Source organism: Oryx dammah, unplaced genomic scaffold (genome assembly GCF_014754425.2).
Source record: "Oryx dammah isolate SB20612 unplaced genomic scaffold, SCBI_Odam_1.1 HiC_scaffold_29, whole genome shotgun sequence".
Taxonomy (NCBI): domain Eukaryota; kingdom Metazoa; phylum Chordata; class Mammalia; order Artiodactyla; family Bovidae; genus Oryx; species Oryx dammah.
In genome coordinates, this window is record NW_024070213.1 from 91,457,603 (window position 1) to 91,481,211 (window position 23,609).

Below are 23,609 nucleotides of genomic sequence, written 5' to 3' on the forward strand. Positions count from 1 at the left end.
ATTTGGTTCTGTGGCCTTTTCTCTCAACCCTTTTCATTATTCTAATTTCTGGAAGCCCAAGTGAATCTTCTAGGCCATCTTCCTCCACCTTAAGCTCTGACCTCTCCTTCTGTATTCTTCCCTAACCCTCAAATCCAAAAAGAAAGGAATTACTCTCCCTGTTCTCTTAGAGGTGTTGGCATCAGATCTGGGGGGCTGGGGGATGGGCAGGAGTCAAGTCCTGCTCTCACCCCTTCCATCACCTCTTCCATGTAAGAAAAGGTAACCCCAAATCCACAGTTCCTGGGGGTCATACTCCTGGCTCCCGGTGCAAAGAAACTGCAAGAAACATTTCCTATCCACCAAGAGGCCTGGTTCCAGGAAAGATCTAGAAAGAGTAGGGAGAGGACAGATTCCAGCTCTGATCAGTGGGGGCACCGGGCCGGGTTTATTGCACTTGCAACAGAGTTTAAATAAGTCCCGGGTGTCCGGAGCCGAGGTGAGGGGAGGGTTGGGTAGGGAGAGGAGGGGCAGCGTCAGTGCAGCTGGTGGGCAGAACCCAAACCCGCAGGCCTGGGACAGCAGGCTCCCCTTTCTGTGGAGGACTGAGAGGGCCTACGTCCAGCCAGGGTTAAGGTTCCAGATCTGTTACCATCATGGCCCCTTCAGGGTCCTGGGCAATTCCTGACTTCTCCTGATTCAGAGGTGGATTTGGTCTCCAGGCCCAGGTCTGGAGCAGGCTCAAATGTCCTGGATCTGCCTAGTTAGGTTACCAATGTCTGAGTCTGGGTCCCAGATGAACTTCAGGCCCCGGCCCCAGGTTCCATCTGGCCCTATGAAAGTTCTGGTTCCCCTTGGAGCTGCTTCTGGGCTAGCATGGATCCTGGTGTGGGATCTGTCCTGAGCTGGGCCTGGGGTGCCATCCATGGTTAGTGTTCTTTGTTGGCCCACCGGGGTGGGGGCTGTCCAGAGCTGCCATGTCTCGCTCCCCAGGTTCCAGGCTCTTAGCTGGGGGCTTCCTGCGGATCTCCGGCAAGGCCAACGACAGATCTCTGCGGGGTTGGAGCTGGACAGGAAGTCCTGGTGCCACATCTGAGCCGGAGAACTGGGATTGGATCCCCTAGTTCTGGTTCCAAGGTGTTTTCAGGAAATTCTCCAAAATGCAAAGGTGGCAAGGAGGCTGGGGCCTCTGTCCCTGGATCTGAGTTCCCCCATCCATGAGGAGGGCATGTGTAAACGAGGGTCCTTCACAGTGCATGGGGGGAGGGGATCCCCAGCTCCTCACCTCCCAGCTCTGGCCCTTCAAGTATGTCTCTGGGCTGGGGAGAGGAGCTTCTCCCTGGCCCTCAGCACCTTCAGGAAGCGCCCAGCCCCCTCCCTGTCAGTAGACTGAGGGTGGGGGGGTCTGGGCCTTCAAGATTGGGAGGAATCAGGCATCGGAGGTGGCTGGAGGCTTGAGCTGAGCTTTTTCCATGGCGGTGCCGTATGGGAGGGAGCGTTTGAAGAATCCGAGCTAATGAGAAGGAAGGAGGGAGAATTGAGTTAGTTCTCTGCAGATCTTATCCCAGGAGGGGACGAAGATGACTTCAGAGCTTCCAGTCTCCCCATCTTGCAAAAGTGGCCCAAATTCAGGCTATGAAGACTACCTCTCCAAGAGGTCTAATGGGCCAGGAAGCCTTAGGCTGGGCTGCTCTGGTGTTGTAAAAATGCCCCCAGTTAAGCCAGGGATGGCAAACAGATTTGAAGTCTCACTGGCTAGAAGTGGCTGCCTCTTGAGAAGGATTCTGAGGCTATTAGAGTATGATCAGTTAGGGATGGCTATCATGGGTTTCTGGTGGAGGTGACACATACATGTGCCACACACTGGCCACTTGTGAGTCACCTTGATTTTGAAAGTACTGGTAAACTTATCAGCTTGAGTCAAGAGAACTCTTTCTAAGCTAGGGGCTGTAGAATGAAAGAAGGGATGGTATAGGCAGTGTCCAGAGGGGATGCATGTGGCTGGAGAACTGGTCTGGAGGCAGGTACTAGGGAGTGTGCTGGGTCAAGGGCAGAACCTGGTGAGAGAAGGCCAAGTCGAGTAGGCTGTGGCTGACCTTGTAGAGGATATAGATGAGCAGACCGAGCAGCAGGAGGCCAATGAGGATGGCTAAGATAATGATCCAGAGAGGGACTCCGTGGCTGCCTTCTGCCTTGATCCACTGCACAGCTGTGGCCACCTGGGGAGCAAGCCAGGAGAGGGCACTGGAAAGCCATCTGGTTCTTCCCACCCTACACCTGGCTCCCACTTGCCACTCCCATTTTAGGCTAACAGAATTCTGAACTTCAAATTTCTAAAATGTGCATTACTGTTTCTTTCAGGCCTTCACTCCTGCTCATTTCCTCTCTCCAGAAGAGACTCCTTTCCCGACCGGTTAGCCTGGTAGGTCCCAGGCATTCTTCAGGTCTTGCTGAAACATCCCTTCTTCCAGACAGCCTTTCCCAATTCTGCAAGTGTGTGTTCAAGTGCCCTCTGATGTGGTCTAAACATGCTGACCCTGTCACAGTCTTCTCACTGCCCTGTCCATCTTGCTTAAAACTGTGTTCCCGGGACTTAGCACAGTGCCTGGCACATAGCAGGCGCTCAGTCAGTTTGTTACCATAATCGGGCCAGCGCCCGTCATGTAGTCCTCGTGCCAGGCCCAGAACTCTGTCTTTCATGGCCCAGCCTGCTGGCCTTAGACTTACCTGCAGCTCCTTTTGGGGAAGCTGCCGAGGCAGGATTTTATAGGGCATCTTCAGGGCTTCATACACGGCCTCACACTGCAGGCTAAATGGCTGGTGCTCCCGCTGTGGGTGGGGGAAAGGTGTTCAGGGTGGCCCCTCTTGGCATCTGGAGGACATAGGGCTCTCCAGTTTCTGGCTCTGGTTATAATCTTTCCCTATTTTGAACTCATTCTCTGAATCTCTCTCTATAGTCCTTATAAGAGAAAATAAATGTGTAACTAAATAGTTATAACTGAATAGTGGATAATTAGATAACGGCATGTTCAATAGAAAAAAAATTTCTTGAGTCATTAATATGGGCTAAGCACCTACGACAATGTTTAGCCCATAGTGTGCATTCAACAAATGACTACTATTTCCTGTTTATACATCTGCTTGCCTCTCCACGATGGATTCATCCTCTGTCTCTGTCTTTCTGTCCTTATTTGCCGGTTGGTCTCCCTCCAGCCCTCCCCTCCTAATGGGCCAGCTGTCGCTCCCAGTGAGGCCACTAGGTGTCGCCAAGGACACACAGCCCTGTCCAACCACGATGAGGGAGGGGAGTGGGGCTGTCTGGGTCCCAGTCACCAAAGGGGGTGGCTAGGGAAGTGGGGAAAGCGGTAGTCAGTCCAGCAGACCTGAAGGTCAGGGGTCAGGGGTCAGGACTGAGGTGAGGCTCCTTCACCTGTAGGAAGGTCTTGGCCCAGACGCGGAAATGCAGTTGCAGACTTCGGCTCTCTTGCCGGTGGAGTGGCCCTAGCTCGCAGCGCAGCTTGAAACACTCTGCCTCTGGGCATTTCTGGGAAGAAATAGGAGGCTTGAACCGTGAGTTCTGCCCTTCTGGTGGCTCTGAGGACCCACAGAGGTACTCAACACTTGGGCCCAGACCTCATTCTCAGGACAACTTACCAGAATCTGAGGCCCTGAGGAGGCAGGGCTCCGACCTGGAACATCCCGTCTTTGCAGCCGGTGGTGCTGGGAACCCTCGGGATCCAACTGGAAGAGGAAAGAGACCATTAGCTGCCTCTCCCACCTCATTACAGCATCTGAGTCAGCCTGCACCTGGGGTCTGCAGCAGCTTTGACCTGGTCTTCCATCCATGCAACTGACCGCCTCCTATGGCAAGGCAGCAAACTCGTCGTTGAAAGGGAGTAAGATTTGGTCCCTGGAGTTTAGGAGGAGGCGATGTGTCAATAAATAATTAGGGCACTGTCTCTGCCTTGAGGCCTTTGCACTGGCTGTTCCCTCTGCTTAGAATACTCTTTCTTGAGTCTTCACAAGCAGTTTCATCCTTATCTTTCATACTCAATTCACCTGTTCCTTCCTCAAGAGGTTTTCCCTGATGATCCAGCTCAGACGCTCCCAGCTCCACCCCACCCCAGCATGTGAGCACTGCACTTTCCTCACTTTTCAGCATCTGTTCCTCTCTCTATTTTTTATTGTGTGCACACGCTCAGTTGCTCAGTCGTGTCGGACTCTTTGTGACCCCATGGACTGTGGCCCATCCAGCTCCACTAACTATGGGATTTCCCAGGCAAGAAGGCTGGAGTGGATTGCCATTTCCTACTCCAAGGGATCTTCCTGATCCAGGGATAGAACTCTCCTCTCTTGCATCTCCTGCACTGACAGAAGATTCTTTACCACTGTACCACCTGGGAAACCTTATTGTTTATTACCTTCCTCTAACTCCATGAGAGTAGGGACCTTGTAAATTTTGGTTCCTGTGATATTTCCTGAGCCGGTAACATGGTTCTGTACAGTCATTCATTTAATTTAAATGTTGTCTATGAATAAAATGAACTTTAAAACAGACACTGGGGTCTAGGGGAGTGGGTCTGAAGAAGGCTTTCCAGAGTGGGTGGTGCTGAGCTGGGCCCTAGGAGTATGCCAGGGCATGGAATCAGGGAAGGATACTTCAGGCAGAAAGACAGAAATGCAGTGCTTAAAACAATCTTTTCCCCTCCCAGGGCCTCAAGGTGTCTGTGGGACTTCTGACTGCCTTCCAGTGGCCTAAGTCCTAGCTCCAGGCACATCCTCATTAGCTCTTCTAGGTCCCTGCGAACTTCCCCAACTACCATCGGACTTGGTGCCCCCCACCTCCCCGCCAGTCCCCAGACCCCTCACCTCCAGGCCCTCTGGGTTGGGGGGGTGACTGGTGGTGCAGTTGTTGAGTCCTGTGACCCTGGTCACGTAGAGGAGCTGCTGGCCATCCAGAGCATGGGGACAGCTGAGCTCCAACACGCCCTGGCTAATGGAGCTGGGGCCCAGGTTGATGAGCTGAGGAGAGGAAAGCACAGTCATCATGGGAAGGGAGGGAGCGATTCTTCCCTGTTGAGACCCAGGTCCCAGTGGCCCACTCTTCTCTGCTCTGAGTCTCAGGAGTGAGGCAGGAAATCAACGGGCAGAGAAGAAATCCTTTCCAGCCAACCCTCCTGGAGGTGGCTCCATCCTCCCCTTCTAAGTCACTCAGCTGGCTGGTCTCTCACTGATCCTGTCCAGGCCTTTACCTCTCCCTTGCATCTCTTCCCCTCGGCCCCTCAGGCTGGCCCCAGCCATCTGTCACTCGTACTGGCTCCTTCCTCCCCGTCATTCATTCTAGCCCCGCCCTCCATTCCCAGCAGCCCGCTCACCTCATAGACATGGTGGACAGCAGGGCCCACATCACCCTCCTCCTGCGGCTGGTCTTGGGGACGCCAGTCGCTCACTGGAAATAGCACTGCCTCGGGCTTGGAGACACTGCAGAACAGGGTGGTTTAGAGGACAGTGGAAGGGACCCCATTTCATATGCCTCCTTTGCTAGAAGTCCGTCTCCCCTCCCAGAGATGCCCCGTTTTGCCCGGGCACTGACCCGTTAAGAGAGACCTGGGCCTGAGCCTCCACTGAGAGCCGGAAGGAAACCACGTCGCTTTGCGAGTTGTTGAGATTCTTGCTGTGGGACGAGGAGAGACTCTGATGGTGCTAGAGCCCAGCCAGAATGCCACCTGCGCCAGACTCTGCCCCTGCCCCGCCCCTCCCTACCTGAGGATCTGGAAGTCAAACTGGATGGTTTTCTTCGTGTCCCTGAGGTGAGGGACTGTGAACCGAAGGCCACCCCAGAGCTGCGGGACAGGGAGGACGGACAAGCGGGCTGTTAGACCGGGCGTCTGCCACACACTGACTGCGGCCCTCCTTCCCTTCCCCCCAGCTCAGCTCGGCGTGAGATGGCCCCAGACTTACACTGGCCCCGGCCTTCATGGGGTTGCCCAGGTCACACACCAGCAGACGACTCTGGTTCACAGCAAAGTAGTCACAGCTCAGGCTGGAGAAGTTCTGGAGGTGGGGTGGGTGCAGGTAAGGCTTCGGTGTCCCTCTGGCAGGGTCTCCTCCCAAGCCCCTTCTGTGGGTCCTCACTCACCCCTGGGTGTCTGACGAGTCCTGAGTACTCAGCTTCCGGAGGGGCCGTGACCCGAAGCTCTGCCTCGTAGGCGCCACCCTCACCCACATTCTGGGCGTGGAAAGTGAGGTTCAGAGAATTCTTGTCACCCAAGTATACGTGGTTCTGCTCCCTGGAGGGGACACATAGGGGTCAGGGACACTGGAGAATTAATCCCTGAGTCAGACAATGGGCCATAATGATAATAAAATAATAATAGACACCATTCACTGACTTCTAGCTTTATGCAGGCACTAGGCTACATGGTTTATGTAGATTATTTCATTTAATCCTTCCAAAAAGCTAGAGAAATAGATGCTATTATTCCCAGTATACAGAGAAGTTGCGTCATTTTCCAAGGTCACACAGCCAGCTGACATGTTCCTCTTCTTTTCCACGTGCCAGGTGCTTCCAAGCTCCACGTGTCCTGCTAGGCGACTTTAGCATCTGTAACCCCCCAGCCTGACGTCAGCCTTCACTCACCCAAACACTTCCAGCTGTAGGTCTGGCACACAGATATTGTCTTCTCCACAGTCCAGCAAGATCTGAGCCTGGAGAGTGAGGCAGCCTTGAGAGGGGGAGTTGCGACTGCCCCCCAAGCTGCCGGCTCCCCGCTCCAGGGCCCCGCCCCCAGGGGCCCACTCCCCTCTCCTCCCGGCCTGTCTCCCCACCCTGCCTCACCTTGTCCTCTATGCGGCTCTTGCTCTGGTAGTGTAGGACTGGCCGGAGGCCGTGGCTGTCCACTGGGGCTTGAGGGTCCAGGGAGAAATTGAGGGCGATGTGAATCGGGGAGAGTTTATCTCGAAACTCTGACTCGTTCTGGGGCGGCGGTGGGGGGGGAGGGTTCACAGAGTCAGGGGACACAGGGGACTTTTTGGCGACCCTGCTCCTCATCCTCTCACATCTCCCTTTGTCCACGCAAGACCCTCAAGAATTTAGGTGTCCAAACAACCGCGCTCATTGCTCCTGAGGCAGCCTGGCTCCCAGCTCTTCAGACAGAGAGGCACCCTGCCCCAGCCCCACAAAGTCTCAGGACCTCCACTGGAGTCTCCCAGCCCTCTTCCCTTCGGGAGGGTCCCCAGTTCTGTGCGGCCACCCTCCCCAAGCCAGTCCACGCCCCGCCCTCCTGCCCCTACCCTGAGGTAGATCTTCATCTCTCGGCAGTCCTCCCGAGCCCCGTTCTGGATGAGCAGGGTCTGGGTCAGGGTGGCCTGTCGGGAGGCCAGGAACAGCGCCCGCCGTACCCCGCCCTTCTGCTTCTGCCAGTCCAACTGGAGTTCCACCGTGAAGCCTGTGGCCGTGCATGTATGTTAAGCAGCATCTTCCCCTCTCCTAATTTATCCAGAGAGAAAAGAGGTCCCCAAGTCCCCAGCCCTTCCACCCCCGCCCCAGTGCCCGAAAGGTTCATGCAGTCTCCCTCACCGATGGAGTCAGGAACATGTTTTCCAGAAGCATTGAGGCAGAAGCTGAGGTTGATGCTAGAGGACCAAAAGGAAAGCTGGTGTATTCACCTGGAACAGGCATCGTATTCTCTGCCTGCCTCCCAGACAGACCCAGACTGGGACAGGCCCATGCGCCCCCTTTCAAAGGCCTGCTCACCCTCCCCACTTCCAGGCACAGATGAGGTACCCCCAGACTCCATCCTGCAATCTCCCGCCCCCGCCCCCCCACTCACCAAGTCACAGGGTTTCCCTCCAAGCTGCAGCTATGCTCTTCTGGGTTGAACATGGCGGGAAAGATGGTGAGGGAGGCACTGGCAGACACGATGGGGCGACCCCTGCCAAGAGTGAACGTGGGGGTCAAAGAACTAAGGCTCCTCAGGAACCCAGGCACAGGAAGCCGATGCCCGAGCCCCAAGATCCCAGTTTGTACACTTCCCCGAACTCAGCCCTGTTGAGAAATCCCCCAGTTCCCGTGTTTCCCAGGCTATTCCCTGCCCGAGCTCATACCTGTATACCACAGCCTTGTCTACACCAAAGGACCCCACAATCAGATCTGCAAGAAATCAAAAGAAACTACCCCTTATAGCAGGCCCCCAAACAGAATTCTTCCCAACCCTTTCTAGCTGCATTTTCAAGGAGGCTGAAGTGAGGGGGCATCGCCATCTGGTGGCACACCCTAGAACGGCACCCAGGAGCTTAGGCAAATACATTAGAGAGGCTAGGGGGTCTGCGACCAGGGAATTCTCAGGTGAAAGGGGCCTCGGGCACCACTCACCAGGGTATCCATTGCCATCTAGGTCTCGGCCTCCTCGAAGGGCAGAGCCAAAGAAGTCCGGTGTCTGGCCAGCTGCCCACAGGGGCAGCAGAACCTGGGAAGGCTTAGACGCCAGACCCCCTGGGCCCCCAGGGAATATAAACACCACTCCCTGCCGGTTCTCCCCACCAAAGGCGGCCCCAATGGCTACATCTGCAAAACACACGACACACACCAGTCAGCAGGCCAGCAGGCCAGGAGTTCAAATCTCTACCACCAGACCCCAGGACCCAGGATCCTATTTTTCCCATCTGTCATTCCCAGTATGCTAAACTCTTCAAGCCCCAAGATCTAGCTAGACATTGGGATTAAAATCCTCCAGGAGATGCTGGGAGGTCTTGGTTATCTTATCTGACCGTTACCTCTCCCCAGATCCCTTCTGACTCAGGCCCCTAGCTCCTCCTCAGCCACTCGAGCCCATAGCATGCTTACCATTGTAGCCATCCTGGTCTAGGTCCCCCAGGGGGGTCAGGGAGCTGCCGAACCGGCCAAACTCATCCTGGCCAGTGAGGGTCAGGGTGGGCGTGGGCTCCATGCCAGCCAGGCGTTGCAGGTAGATGTAGACCCTGCCCACCTCCTGCGGTCGCCCATCGGCTGTCCGCTCCATGAGCAGGGGCGCCCCTACCAGCAAGTCGTCCAGCCTGAGGATGGGGGAAACACCAGCATCCTGAGACCCTGTCGTTCCCCATCCCCTCTTCAGTCTCAGCACCAGGAAAGCCCAAGCATCCTGGATTCTCGGCTCTTTCCCACCCAAGGGAGAGACCTGAGATCTTCTGGCCTTTGGCACTCAGCTCTCTCCTTGCCCCTGAGCCGAGGGTGTGCAGGCAGGAGGAGAATCCAGGGAGGAACTCTCCTTGCATTTTTCTGTCCCACCCCGACTCCTCGCCCCTGGGGAGGGCACCACTGTGCCTTCTCCACTACTCACCCATCCCCGTTGATGTCTGTGGCGGCCACTGCATAGCCAAAGTAGGAGGCCATCTGGTGGGGGGACAGAGCAGCAGCAGTGGGTCAGTACTGGGGAGTCAATCAACAAGGGCTGTGGGGGGAAGTCAGGGACTCCAGGGAGCCTGAGAAGTTGGGCTGAGCTTATGACTCAGGGCCAGGGCTTGGTTGGCAGAGGGCCAAGCTGGGTTGTAGAGGGGGTGTCCTCACCTGTTCCCCTGAAAAGTTGTAGAGGGACCGGATGTCTGAGCCATTAAGGATGGTGACCTGGGGATGAGGAGATATACCCATTGGTCCCAGACTTGGATGGAGGACAGATGGGTGCAGGATACCCAGGGGCAGTCATTCCTTGGAGACACAGACCACTTGTCCCGTAATTCCCTCCTTTGCTTTGCTTTCGCCATAGTCTTATCTCTACACTGGTAGCTCCATCTCAGGTGGAATTCATTGTTTTCCTCCATGTCACCTATCAACCACTACTGAGAGATTCCGTACTTATCTGTCTGTTGTGCATTTGATCTACCTACTAGAATGTGAGATCAGTGAAGGCAGGAGCTGATTTGTTCTTTGCTTTCTCCCCAGAGCTTAAAGTCATGCTTGGTGAAAGCAGTCACTCACTAATTATTAGCTGAATGATTGAAGCCTCGTGCCCCAGCCCTCCCAAACCACATACACTCATGTCTCGCCCATGTCGCCCCTTAGTGATGGGCTCTACTGGTCTCTTGACTCCTCATTCTCTTCCCCAGTCTTGCTGCTGTTCCTCTAGTGTGAGCCCTCCCCAAGGAATGCTGGAGAAAGCCCTGGTCTCCCCTTGCCTTGGACATTCCCTTCCCCCAAGTGCCCTTCCCCACGGCACCGAGACTGATCACCCTAGAGCTGGTCTAGGAGGGACACTGCTGGCTTGGGAAATCGTGGTGTTTCCCCGCAGCCATGGCCCAATCTCAGCTTACTGGCTGGTCCTCTGAGGCCCTGGAGACTCTGCACCCAACCTGTTTTTGCCCAGCCTCTCTTTTTTTGTTTGTTTGGCTGCACTGGGTCTTAGTTGTGGCATGCAGGATCTTTCGTTGTGACATAAGGGATCTAGTTCTCTCATGTTCAGGGACTGAACCCAGACCCCTTGCATTGAAAGCATGGATTCATAGCAACTGGAGCACCAAGGACTCCCTCAATCTCTCTTTAGTCTCTCCAATGTCAGTCAGCCCATGCTGAACTGGCCTGAACTGTTTCCCTTTCCTTCCACGCCTTTCTCATGCTCCTGTCTAGGATGCTGTCTTTCCTCATCTCCTCTGGCCTTTCACAGAACCTTTTCTGATCCATCCCCACCCTAGAAAGGAGGTTCTTACTCCCCCTAAACTGCTGTATCATCTTAACCACTTTTCTGAAATTTACGTTAGTGCAGAAAGAATGCTGACTTTGGAATAAGACAGGTCTGGTTTTAAATCTCTGTCTAGCCACTTACTAACTGGGTGATCTTAAACAACTTACTTGGTCTATTCGAGTCTCAGCTTTCTCATGTGTAAAATGTGACTGGTAATATCTCCCCCGATAAGCTTGTTGGGAAGAATAGAAATCATGAGTGGACAGTGCCTGATGCACTGAGGGGCGTATGCATAAGAGCTGCAAGCTAGATTACCATCATATGTATGTCTTATCTTACATACTTGATTAGAAGCCATACAAGATGGGGTGTGATGTCTTATTCATCTTCTTATCTCATACCTTGCCCTAATAAATGTTGGTAATTGAATGGACTCCTATGGCATTCTTGTCTATATCCTTTTTAAAGCACTCGCCATGGTCTAATAATAACAACTACAGTTGTACCCTGCCTAAGAGTTCACTAAGTACTTTCACGTGCCTTATCTCACTTCATCCTTACAAGAGCCTTGTGAGGTCAGAACTATTATTATCCCATTATTTAGAGAAGAGTGAGGCTCAGAGAGGTTAAGCAGACTCAGATTTTCATTCCCACGGAATGAAGTGGGATAGGAATAAATCACAGGTTCATCCAGATTAAGTGCCAGAACTTGAACCCTGGTCTGACCCAAGAGCCTGTATTCCGGTCCACTTTTTGAACCCTCCCAAATCACCATGCATGGTTCTTTGTGATTAGGCAGGGGAAGGGGGTGAGGGGAGGGAGGGTCAGGCTGGGCCTTACATAGCCGTAGGTGAGGTTCCCTTTGGGCACACCAGCAACGAAGTCTGGAAAGGGAAGAGAAGGTTGCAGGCTAAGGGCAGGGAAAGGGGAGTCAGACAAAAATGTCTCAGTCCTTGGGGCTCCAGATCTGGGGTCTTCATCTGCCCCCTCCCTTGGCCCCAGCCTGGGGACATACTCACCTTCTCTATCATCACCACTGAATTCACCCACAGCCACAGAGTATCCTGGGGGACAGGTGGATGGATATTAGGTTTCTTGCTTTGGGGACCCCTCTGTCTTGGCCCATCCCTTCCCCACCCCTACTGAGCCTTCATAGTCAGCCCACACATGGGGCCAGGGGCTAGGGATGCCTGGGTGGGAGAAGGGAGGCGAGGGGTGAGTGAGGACAGGGGGCCCCCCAGGTTCTCCCCCTGCAGCTCCCACCCATTTGCTCACTCACCCAGGTAGCTGTCATCGTAGATGGAACTGGCCTGGCGAGTCTGCAGCTGCCCCCGAACTGGGTTGATCAGGTACCCGGGATAATAGGATTCTGCAATCTGCTCCTGGGTGGCGGACAGGATCTGGCCTGGAGAAGGGGATAAAGAGGGGATGGCCGGAGAAGGAGGCGGCAGGGATTGGGGCACTGGGGGCTGATGGGGAGACTTTCAGGAGTCTGGATCAAGGAGGGGAAGCTTTTGGAGGCTGGTGGGAGAGGACAGGTAAGTCTCAGAGGACAGAAGAGGAGTACTGGGACAGGGGCAGAGGAAGGAAGGATGGTGGTCTTGGGCTGAGAGAGGGCTGAGAGGCTGGGTGCGGGAGACGGACGCAGGGACAGTGGAGGAAGGACTCACCTTGCCAGAAGTAGCTCCCTGGTCCACCCAGGACCACACGCCCAGTCTGTGCAGGGGAAGAAGGTGAGTCTGCATCTGGTCCTGATTCCCCTGCATCCACTACCCACAGCCAGGTTCCTCCCAGACCCCTTCTCACCTTGGTGAACTCGGCACTGAAGCCCCCTTGGCAGTAACCCTGTCCTGCTTCTTGGCTGAAATCTGCAAGAGGAGAAGGTGGTGGGAAGACGCTCTGCACAGAAGGGTCGGGCAGGAAACAGCAGAGAGTTTGGGGAAGGCAAGGGGAGAGGGGGCCCTAGAAAGGAGCTCCCTGGGCCAGACAGTGGGCTATCAAGGCCGTTGGGGGTGGGGGACTGTGGAGACTCACGCCACCCCTGCGCTACCTGAGCGGCAGGGTGCATACTCCAGAATCCGGGTGAAGTTGCCTGTGGAGAGGTAGCAGGTGCCCACGGGATCACTCTGCGGCTCCTTCTCGGTGCGCCAGCTGTAGAGGGGAGCACAGGCCTGGGAGGGCCCAGGAGGAGGCGGCGCCAGGTTTAGTCCACAGGGCCTCTCTTCCCTCCCTCCTCACTGTGCTGTTATCCCCAACCACTACCCCTCCTGCCCATCATGGCACTCAGCCTGCTGGGCCCTCACCAAGATGGAGGAGCCATGGGCTCGCACTGTCGCTCCAAACCACTGCAGGGACTTGTACTCCACAGGCTCCTCTCCCTCTGGGCTGGACGTTGAGGACTCCAAGATCCGAGAGCCTTGGGGAAGTGAGAAAGTGGGGTCATGCCAGCTGTGGGCAGCCGAGCCTTAGAGCAGCCCCTGCCCTCAGCCTGGGGGTATCTCAGCACTTGCAAGCCCTGAGCCCATGACTCATGGGAGGGAAAGTGAGGAAGGGTCTTTACAATCTGCTTGTTGTGGCCTGACTCATCTGCTGCTGCACGTGTGCACACACACCCATGTGTGCACATATGCGCACGTGCACACACACAGAATGTGGGGTTTCTAGAGTTGCAGTCCCCTGGTGTGCTCGCCTCCTCACCCAGCTGGGACAAGGATGCTTGTGATAAGGTGGGGAAGAATGCCTGTTTCCTGACAGGGCAACCCTCTGGGTGTACGTCTGTCTACTCCTGGGCTTATGTCTTAGCACCTGTTCTAAGGACCTGGACCTTTCTTACAGCTCTGGATCTCTGCTCTGTGTCTATGTGTGTGTATGTGTTCATGCATCTGTCTGTCTTGTCTGTCTCTATCCTTCCAAGCCCTCTCTGCCCTTCTTAAGACAGCCTTTCTTACTCCTTTGCTTCTCACCTGTCTTTCAGATTAAAAAAATAATAATAATAATCAGGGACTTCCCTGATGGTTCAGTGGTGAAGAATCCACTTTTCAATGCAGGGGACATGGGTTCCATCCCTGGTCAGGAAACTAAGATCTCACACACTTCAGAGCAACTAAGCCTGTGCATCACAACTAGCCTGTCCATGGGCCCTGATGAAAGATCTAGGCGAATGCCATGACGAAGACTGGATGCAGCCACATAAATAAATATATACTTAAAAAAAATCAATTGGTTTTGTGCTTTTACACCACCCCTCCCTCACTGTCTCTGTCTTTTGATGCTCTCCTCTTTTGTCCCCTCACCCCAGTTGATCTATGGAGCCAGACTGCTCAAGTTCATATCCCTGCTCCACCTTTTACTAGCTGTGTGACCTCAGACAAGTTACTTAACCCATTTCCTATAAAATGGGGATAATAATACCTCATGCCCTCATTCAAAGGATGAAGTGCGTTAATATGTGTAAAGTGCCAACAACATTGCCCAGTGCATAGCAACGGTTCTTCAAGTGTTAGCTGTTATTACTATTTCTCAGCCTGTCTCCCTTGGTCCATCTCTGCATCTACTTGGGACCTTAAGCTCCTTGAGGTCGGTGGCTTAATCATGTTTCAATCCCCTGCAGCACACAGCACAGAGCCTGGCACGCATTATCACTTGGTCAGTGTTTAGTTAAAAGAATTGGACTAGGTTCTGTGACTCTCCCTGTCTTTGTCTGTGTTACTGCCCTGGCCTCCCAGAGTGTGGGTGATTCAGGGAAAATGAGAGCCACATGTTTCTGAATCACGCCCGCCCTCCTTGGGCTGGGCTGGACTGGGAACGTGGTGTGAGTGCCACGGGGAGCCGCGGCACCGCTGCTGCTGCGCGGAGCTGGAGTCCCAGAGCACGGGAGCACGTGGCCCTGGAGCTGGTTAGGCTCCGCCCCGCGCTCCCGATCCCGCCGGGCCCGCCCCCCAGCCTCAGTCCCACCCTTTAGTCCCTCCCCGACCTGCGAAGCGGGTTACCTTTGCTGTCAAATTCAATGGGGGTGCACTGTGCCGGGCTGGTGCCCCAGGGGCAGAGGTAGACGGCACCGCCCTGCAGCACTCCCGGCTGGCTGGTGTTAGCCTTGGGCGCCCCCACCAGCACGCTGACCCTGCGGAGAGGAAAGGAGAGGCATTTCAGGGGGGCTCCTAACTCTTCTACAGTCTCCCCAGGCGGGGAGGGGCTGGCTGGGGGTGGGATAGATGCCCCCTGAGTTGTATTTATATCTCCGAAGATGCCACGGATGCCAGAGGCACAGGCTGGAGTCAGGCGGTCCCCATGTGCCGCTGTCACTAACACAGCCCCTCCTCCCCCTCCCCTGACCCTCTCCTTTCCTACCCCCTCTGTCATTAGAGGGAGGAACCAGAGTCAATTCTGGGAAGGGGTTGGGGCCAGAGGGCCTGGACCCCAACTTCCCCATCTCCCCTATGGACCTGCGAAGACTGGAGGTGCAGCCCCTGGAACCCCAGAGTCCTTTTACCTACCCTCTGCTCCCAAGCCAAAGCCCTTCTCTGGGAAAGACCCAGGCGTCCGGCTGCCCAGCCCTGGGGTGTGTAGGAGGAAAATGTGAGGCTTGGAAATCAGGCAGTAGAAGTGGAGAGAGGCCCTGGAGGATGGTGAGAACAGATTGTTCCCCAGGGCCTGGGCCTGCCCTCACCCTGGGCTCTGGTGGGACCTCCGCATCCCGACTGGATCTCTGTCTCAGCCTCTTAACACCTTTCCCATACACCATCCCTCAAATCCGAATTCAGATCTCGCTCTGCTGGCTCTCAGTTATGGACACAATGCCTCGTTCCCCCTGAGATGACGAGGAGAAGGTTGCCTTTGCTGGGGGTCCTCTGTAATGGTGTGGTGTCAGTGAAGGTCCTGGGTAATCTTCCTGCCTCTGGCTCTGCCTCTATCACTTCTGGGTCCTTTGCCTCCAAGGCCTCAGTGCAGCTGGCAGCCCTCTGGGCTTTCTCTTCCAGTCTCCCATGAGGACTGCATCTGGCAGCCGGGGCAACTGACCCAGTGTCCCTGCCAGCCTTGGCCTCTGCTCTCCTCCCGTATCTGCCTCTGGCACCGCTTCTCAATCTGTTCCTCTGCCCCATGACTGCTTGTGCTCTTGGCTCTGGTTTTAAGTCTGTCCCCCTTTGTTCTTCTATCTCACATCTTGGGCTTGTCTATCTCTGTTGGATTCTGGCCCCTTTCAGCTCTCAGCACCCCCAACACTCACTCTTTTCTTGATATTTGGATCCCTTCATCAGCCTTTCTTACCAGGAGTCCCCAAGTCTGAAGTTATGATAGAGATCACAAAATCAGGGGTGTGTGAGACAGGGGGATGGGTTGGGAGACAGGATGGGTGACAGTGGCAGGCACACCGAGTAGGGGAGGGGTGAAGGGGTGGTGTCCAAGAGGAACAGGATGGGAGCACCAGAGGGAGCGGCTCCAAAGGACTGAAGTGAGGGTGGCTGGACCAGAGGATGAGGACCGAGCAGGGAGAAGAAGGGTCCAGAGCAACAGGAGGGGAGGCCCGGAGTGAGAGATCCTGGAGTGATGGGGGGTGGGGTGCCAGCCTCGGTTACCCTGGGGACAGGAAATGTTTACTGCCTGTGGCTTCCTGTCTGTTTCCAAGCTCTCACTTCGCCGTTTGTCTCCCACCCGCCTGCTGGGCCCCACCCCTCTCACTCAGGCCATACAGCCAGCTGGGGGTGGGTGGGAGCTGGCTACTCAGAGGCACAGTGACCAGGCCTAGTAGGTGAGGTTGGTGTTGGGGAGAGATTGCCTTGCCCCAGGGCTGGGGGAGAAGAGGGTGCAATCCCCCGTAGCAGAGGCAGCTCCAGAAAACAGCAGTGGTACAGGAGTTCTGGGTCGGGCACTAGCTCAGTGGAGACTTGGGAATACCCTTTCCTGCTTCCTCTGGGTGAAGAGGTTGCAATGGTTACCTCAAAGTCTTCCGGAGCTCTGATACTCTTCAAGGCCTTGGCCAAGGGACCCTACTCCCACCCCCGATTCTCCCACCACTTCCCTGGGTGGGGGAAGCAAAGCCTGAGGAAGAAGCCTGGACTTTGTGGGAGGGCGGGAAGGTGTGAGAGGGGCCTTACAAGGTTTATAAATCCTCCAGGCTTGTGGGACAGGGGCCTAGGCTGTGGCTGAGTGAAGGTTCAAGGGGTCTGGCACGCAGGTGACGGACACAGATCCCAACTCAGACCTGCCCCGCACCGCCTGTGGCTTACAACTGAGGATGCATGGCCCTTCCTTCCCATCTCCTCCAAGTCCAGTCAACAGTGCCCTCCCCCATTGCCGAGCAAGGCAGCCGGTGTCCAGCGTGGCACCTCACATAGCTTCTCCTTGTTCTCCCACTCCTAGTTCCTGCTTCCTAAATCTTACAGCAGATGGATCCTACTAGGGGTCCAAGAAGGTAACAACAGAGGGTCCTTGGGCTATTTTCATTATTTCAGAAAGCCTAACGGAAATCATGCATTTACCTGATAAGGCAGCCCAGGCTAATTAAAACCTCAAGTGTATTTGCTTTGGGCTGTAATTATATCGACTCCTGTGGGGAACCTGGTTATCTCATATTGGTCAGAAGCTCTGATTGGCAGCTATGGATGTCTTCTTGTTCTAACTTCTAGTTGATAAAAAACAGGAAAAAGGAATTAATTATTCCTTCCTCAGCACAGTTTAGCAGATAAACTCTTCCAAACTATGGAGACCAAGGGAAAAAGTAATTGCCATAATTTATTCTGAAGTCTCAGAACCCTGGTATACTAGAGTTGGTTCTTGGAGACACAGGCTGCCCCAGCTGGAAGGCGCCAAGGAGGGCATCTCCGGGATTGAAGACTTTCTTGGAGAAGCCTCAGGGCTGCCACATCGAGTAAGTGGAAGCCAGTTTGGTACTGACACTGCTCCCCTTCTTCTTTCAGAGCAATCTCTTGTCTCTGTTTTATGTAGAATGCCCTGGTAAGATGTCATTTGAATTAGAAAGAAAAAGAAAGAAAGGAAGGAAGAAAAGAAAGAAAGAAAGGAAGATGGAAAAGAAGAAAGAAAACTTTAACAAAAAATACAGCTTATCCAGTCCCGTCTTCATTGTACAGAGGGGGAAACTAAGTCCCAGAGAAGTTAAGTGACATGTCCAGGATTACTCAGAATCTTTTCCAATGGAAGAGCCAGAAGCTGGGAGTCCTGTTGCCTCGTCTACCCTGTTGCCAATTTGTCCCCTCCTCTCCACTATCTCGCCAGTCAGGCTTCTGATTAACCAAGTTCCTGTTCAATACGTGGTTACTGTTTGACTCTGATGGCCTAACAAGGTCGGGGGTGGAGAGTAGCAAACGACCCGACTCAGCTCCCGCAGGTCCTACAGCAGGCCTGGCCAGGCCAGAGGAAACACCTGGTTCTGGGTCCCCCATGGTACTCTCCAGGGAGATGCCTGGCTGGCTGAGGAGGAAGAGTTGCCTCTACTTGTGGCAGTACTACAAAGGGCTAAGGAGGTAGGCTAAGGCTGGTGCACCTTTTAAGCGCACCTCTTGGGCCAAGTTACTGATTTCCCCTTTCCAAGACTTGAATTCTCTACCTGTAAGATGATGGGTTGCCCTTCAATGGTCTCCAAACAAACTTCTAGTTCTAACCTTCATAACCTTCATAGTCATAACTCCTGAAATATATATGTATATACATATATATACACACAATGGGGACAGTAAGCTTCATCTGTCTAAGGCAAGGATTTTTGTAATGATCCAACAGAAAAACTGGTATGAAAATGCAAAGAAATGTGCTTATAGCTATCACTGCTATAAGCAAATACTAAAAGCCAGGAAGAAATGGTGAAAAACTTAGATGAACTAGGTGGTGTCCAGGGAGGAGGGAACCAGAAACAGAAATTAGGTACCTCATAAAAGTCAGGCCTCCCATGTATACTGATCACCCTCTGTGGACCAGGTCCCTTTATACATATTGTCTCAATTAGTCCTCAGATAAGCCTCATAAGGTAGGTGTCTGATTTTTAGGTAGGGGATCAGGTTCCAAGATTTAAGTCTTAAGTAGCTCACCCCAGGTTACACAAAAAACAAGAGGTGGGGCCTGGATGCACACCCAGCTCGACCTGACTTAAAGCCTGGCCCTTTCCTACCGTGGAACTTCTCTTGGTGCTTACCCTGCCCTCTGATGCCGTTTCAGTTTCCACCGTGAGAGGTGAGAGAGGAGGCTGAGAACACCGAGGCCCTCCCTCTCCAGCGATGGCCCCAGGTGAGGGGCTATGTTTGTCCCCTGCAGGGAGGAGGGCTTGGAGGCCCAGCTGTGGTGGGGAGGTCGGTCACTGGGGAGGTGGAATGTTCCAAGTCCTATTCTAAGAGTGCTTTGTACAGAGAAAACAAGAGGGGGAGGTGTGCAAGCTGGACACCTGGGTTCTCTTGGGAGGAAAGATGAGCAGAAGGGGAGGGGGAGGGGTTGAGAATGCTGGGTCCTGCTCTAGAAAAGGGCTTTGGGGACTGCAGGATCAGGCCGGGGCCAAACAGACACCTAGGGAACCTGGAATGTGTGAAAGTCCAGATGTTTCAGAGGCGTGTTTTAAAAGGGAGATGACACTCTTGTTAGGTGGGGGTTGGGTAAGAGGTAGGTAAAGAGCCAGATAACTGACCCCAGCTCTGGTGCCCTGATGTGGGGAAGGATCCCATCCACTCCCTCCCTCTTCTCTTCTCCATCAGGGTTGTGGTAAGCAGTTTGAGGGGGCCTAGGGGAGGCCAGGCCTGGCAGAGACTCCAGGCCAGGGTGATGCAATGGGGTTTGGGCAAGAGGCCAGGGGGGTGGGGTGGGGGTTGGGTGGGGACCTTGAATAGTCCAGAACCAACAGCTGGAGCCTAACCATCTTTCTTTTTTCCCCATTCGCAGGTCCTCCAGACAAAGGAGAAATTTGTCCCTGTACCCAAGTGGAATTATCTAGATTAACCCCTTTTCTCCAAAAGGAAAGGAATGAATAGATACCAGCTAACTGTATGTGTAAAAACAGCTCACCTCTTTGATAGAGAGCCTATCAAACCTGGATACCAGGAGTGGTTGTGGTGGTGGTGAAGAGCAGTGGTGAGGGGTGATGGTGAGGAGCAGTGGCGGGCTCAGGGCCCAGAGGTGTAGAAAGAGGACTCCTCCAGAGGTCGAGGGTCAGTCACCTGGCGCGGGGAGGGAGTCCCTGTCCCAGCCCGGGCGGGAGCAGCTTCCTTCCCCTCTTACTACCCCTCACTCTCCACATTTAAGCAAACACCCTTGTTTTTATGTTGCCTAGCTTGTCTCCCCAAGCCTGTGGGCTCCCCGTTTTCCTGGCACACAGGATCCAGGCTGCTTGTTACCCTGCTGAGTTGGGAACTGGGATCCTCCTTGGAGACTTCCCGGTCTCTGAGGTCCTGTGTTCTGACGCTCTTGGCCCCTCGGAGCCCGCGTCTCCCCAGCTTCCGACCCCAGCCCCAGAAGTCCCGGTCTCCGTTCAGCTCCAGCCGACTAGCTACAGGAAATCGGCTTTTCTCTTCCTCCCAAGAGCTAGAGGAAGAGGGAAACCGCCCACCCCCCTTCACGCGCGCACACACACCCCTCCCGACGCATCCCAGTACCCGCCCTTGGCTGAGCCAGCCCCCAGCCCCAGCGCCCCCCAGGACCACAGTCCCGGGACTCTCCCAACTTCCCGGATCCCCGCGTCTGAACAGAGGTGGGGTGGGGGGGTGGCGGGCTGAGTAGGAGACCGAGGAGGAAGGGGAGGGAGCCGCCATCCCCCTCCCGGGTCTTTCCCAGTCTGAGTTGAGGGGGGAGGGGAGGATGAGGCTGGCCCCCATTTAACCTCCGGGACCCCTTTAGCCTCCGACTTCCTTCTTACTACACACACACACCATACAGCTCATTCTGCTACGTCTCGTCCTTTCTGAGCACAATGGCCCTCAGGGGTCCCGGGGTTCCCCAGTGCTCTCAAAAGCCTCCTGGCCTCCGCGCCCCCTCTCCGTCCCCATCCGCCTCCGGTCCCCGCAGTTCTCCAGTCTCAACCAGAGACCCTCTGCTCTCCTTTCCCGCGCCCTCCTCTCTTGGCCGCAAGACCCCTGCCCAGACTTCTCCAGCTTGCAGCTTCGTGTCCTCTCCCCACCCCACACATGTCTCTCCGCTGATCGCTCTCAAACTCCTGCCCCCCCCCCCCCCCACGCCGGCCACCGTCCCCTCCCTACTCCAGCGCGGGCCCCCAACTTTAGCGCGGGCCCCCAACTCCAGCCCCAGTTCCTCCAAACTCCGCCTCCCAAACTCAAGCCTCGGTCCCCTCCAGACTCCAGCCGCGCCCCCAGTCTCCAGGCGCGCACCCCCGCCCTCCGCCAGCCCGCCGCCAACCCTCCTCAACTCACCCGTCCGTCCCCGGCCGGTAAAACTCCACCGAGAAGCCGAAGAAGGAGCCCGGGGGCCCGGAGAGCACTGCCGGGGCCTCCGCGTCCAAATTGAAGCCCCCGACCCGGGGCGGCGGCAGGAGCAGCAGCAACAGCAACAACGGCAGCAGCCGGGGGCCGCGCCGGGCGCCCCGGCGCAGCTGCACGGCGTGGAGAGGGGACCCTGGCGTCCGGCTCCCCATAGCGCCCGCTCTTCCCTGTCCTGGGGCCACCGACCCGGAGCCGCTTCCTAAACCTCCCAGAGGCGAATGACTCAACGCGGGGAGGAGTTTGCCAAACTCCCGGCTGAGCCCTCCCCCCGCCTGCCGGGGGGGTGGGTGGGGGGGCATTCCTGGGTCCCTGGAACGCTGAGCCCGCGCCCCCCACCCCGAAGGGGCGTGGGGGGGCCGCACCTCTCCACTTCCCTCGCCCCAGCCCCAGCTGGAGGCCGGTTGTCTGGCCTGGGTCAGACTGGGCGGGTTTGGGCTCTCCCCCTCCTTCTCTCTGCTTCCCCCTCCTTCCTCTCGCATCCTTTCCAGATGTACAACGTAAACGCTCGGAAAAGGAGTCGGAAAAAGGGAGTGGAGAATTTCCTAATGAGGAAAGGAATCACCTCTGGAGGGCGGAGGGAGTGTGAAATATGTGTGGGGGGTCTCCCCCACTAATTCAGGGAGGAGACTCCGGGGTCTAAAGAGAGAGGAGACACCTCTGGCAGCTGGCCAACTGGGATTCCCCCTTGCCTTCCGGGGCCACGGGGTGCCTGGGTTCCAGCCAGCTGGATTTGGGACTCAGGAGTTGAGGTACAGAGTGCTCCCAGTCAGCCTGATCTGATGGAGGACCTACAGTGCTCTCCGCTCCCTGCGCCCCACCCCCAAGTTGCTAGAATTGAAAACTCAGGAGTCCAGGAGTTTGCGGTTATTCACCAGGAGATTTCTGGTCCAAGCCTCCCCCTTTTTGGTTGTAAATGTCCCTTCCTAGAATCTGGAGGTTGACCAAGAGCCTGGTGGTGGTGGAGAAGGGGTTGCTTTGGCTCTTCTGTGTCTTCTTGATTAAACTGGCCTGATTGCTACAAACCTGGAGAATTGTAGGAAGGGATGGGGTCGGGGTGGGGGTGGCAGTGGGGGTAGTGTTTTGCAAAGGGGCCCAACATTTGGCTTCTATTGCCCTTATGGCCTTGGAGCTGGAACCCAGGACACCATTCTCCCAAGATTCCCTATGAATGTAGAGGAAGCGACTATAGCAGGAGAAGGCAGTGACCCCCCTGCCCACCCCTTCCCCCAGTCCTGGCTCTGTGTGATGAGATCACCTTTCAGAATTCTAGTCTTTATCTCAGTCTGGGGGAGGGGGACCAAGGGGCCTAGATCCTAACCTCCTCTCCTTTCCAGCCCTCTTCCTGTCTTTTTCCTGCAGGACTCCACCCCTTCCAGAATAATATGCACCCCTCCCTCGGAACTCTGACCCTTCTCTTCTCCAGTCCCTTGCCCCACTCTGGCTTGGGGGACTCAGAATACAAGTGCGGAGAATCAATACTTTTTCCTTTGCTAGGAGTCTTCTCCTCAAACTCTACTTCCTGTCCCAAAGCACCCAGCTGTTTTTTTAAAAGCCCCTCTCCAGAGTCAGCTGCAGCCCAAGGGAGAGGCCAGCTGGTCAGACCGTGGGGTGATGCTGGCTCTGGTCCCACTTTCACATCTGCAGGTCCTGACCCTCTCTTAGGCGAGGAACCCAAAGAATCTCCGGGTCAGGATCTTAAAGCACAGCACTACCGCGAAGGTAACCTCTAGGTGAAAATTACTCAAGCCGAGGGCTGAGACCCTCTCTGGGAGGAGACACGATGAAGCCCGACTCCTGTATAACCCAGCAGAGCACGTGTGTGTGAACCCAGCTCGTTCCTTTTTCAGCCCAGGCATAAGCTCTCTAGATTTTCCCAGGGTCTGGGAGCTTAGGGTGGGGGTGGGGAGGGGTACGGGGAGGGAGGTGTGTGACTCAGCTCCTCCCAGGAGCCTTGGTGAGGGACAGGGGACATAGCGTCCTGCCCCAGTCCTCCTCCCCACTCCACCCCCCCAGCTTGGCCAAGTCAAACAGGCCCCCTCCCTGGCCATTCCCTGCTCCTGTTTACTCCGGGAGCCCCTTAGTCATTCTCTGGCTGGCTTTTCTCCTCTCCCCAATATCCCTCCTCTCTTGGCTCTCTCTGCCCTTATAAGTCCTCTCCCAGTGGCCCCAACACCTCCTGCCTTTCCTCGCACCATGCCTGTCTCTGCCTGGCCCTCCCTTCCTCTGCCCTGGGTCAGGCCTGCACTTGGGGTCCCCTCCTAGTTAGAGGTGCTTCAGCGTAGCCCTCCAGGTCTGGTAGCTTGCTTAGAAAGTTCAGCCAAGAGGGGTTTCCTAGGGGTCATCAGCCCAACCTTCTCCTTCAGAAGAGGAAATGGGTGTAGAGAAATGAAGAGACTTGTCCAAGGTCATGTGGCTAGCCAGTGAGTCAGTGGTGAGTCTAGAACCTAAGTGTTTCGACTCTAAATCCAATGCTGTCTCCTCTTAGCCCACTGCCTGCTAAATGCTCTGGCTCATGTCAACTTTTTCTCTG

General features: G+C 55.3%; 1 protein-coding gene across 1 annotated transcript; it reads right to left on the reverse strand.

Annotated features, from left to right (window-relative positions):
* Positions 1-399: 399 nt before the first annotated feature.
* Positions 400-21,665, reverse strand: ITGA5 (integrin subunit alpha 5). The gene is made up of 30 exons (XM_040234262.1): positions 21,011-21,665; positions 14,642-14,772; positions 12,956-13,068; positions 12,703-12,823; positions 12,459-12,520; positions 12,323-12,368; positions 11,932-12,057; positions 11,672-11,716; positions 11,493-11,536; positions 9,545-9,601; positions 9,318-9,370; positions 8,825-9,033; positions 8,354-8,545; positions 8,086-8,131; positions 7,812-7,913; positions 7,559-7,614; positions 7,273-7,427; positions 6,818-6,955; positions 6,620-6,687; positions 6,119-6,269; positions 5,941-6,033; positions 5,743-5,822; positions 5,573-5,653; positions 5,355-5,460; positions 4,849-5,001; positions 3,634-3,720; positions 3,410-3,523; positions 2,707-2,808; positions 2,076-2,198; positions 400-1,492 (listed from the first exon to the last, which is right to left on the reverse strand). The coding sequence occupies exons 1-30, from the start codon at positions 21,556-21,558 to the stop codon at positions 1,409-1,411; spliced, it is 3,486 nt and encodes a 1,161-aa protein (XP_040090196.1). The 5' UTR covers positions 21,559-21,665; the 3' UTR covers positions 400-1,408.
* Between the last annotated feature and the right edge of the window lie 1,944 nt (positions 21,666-23,609).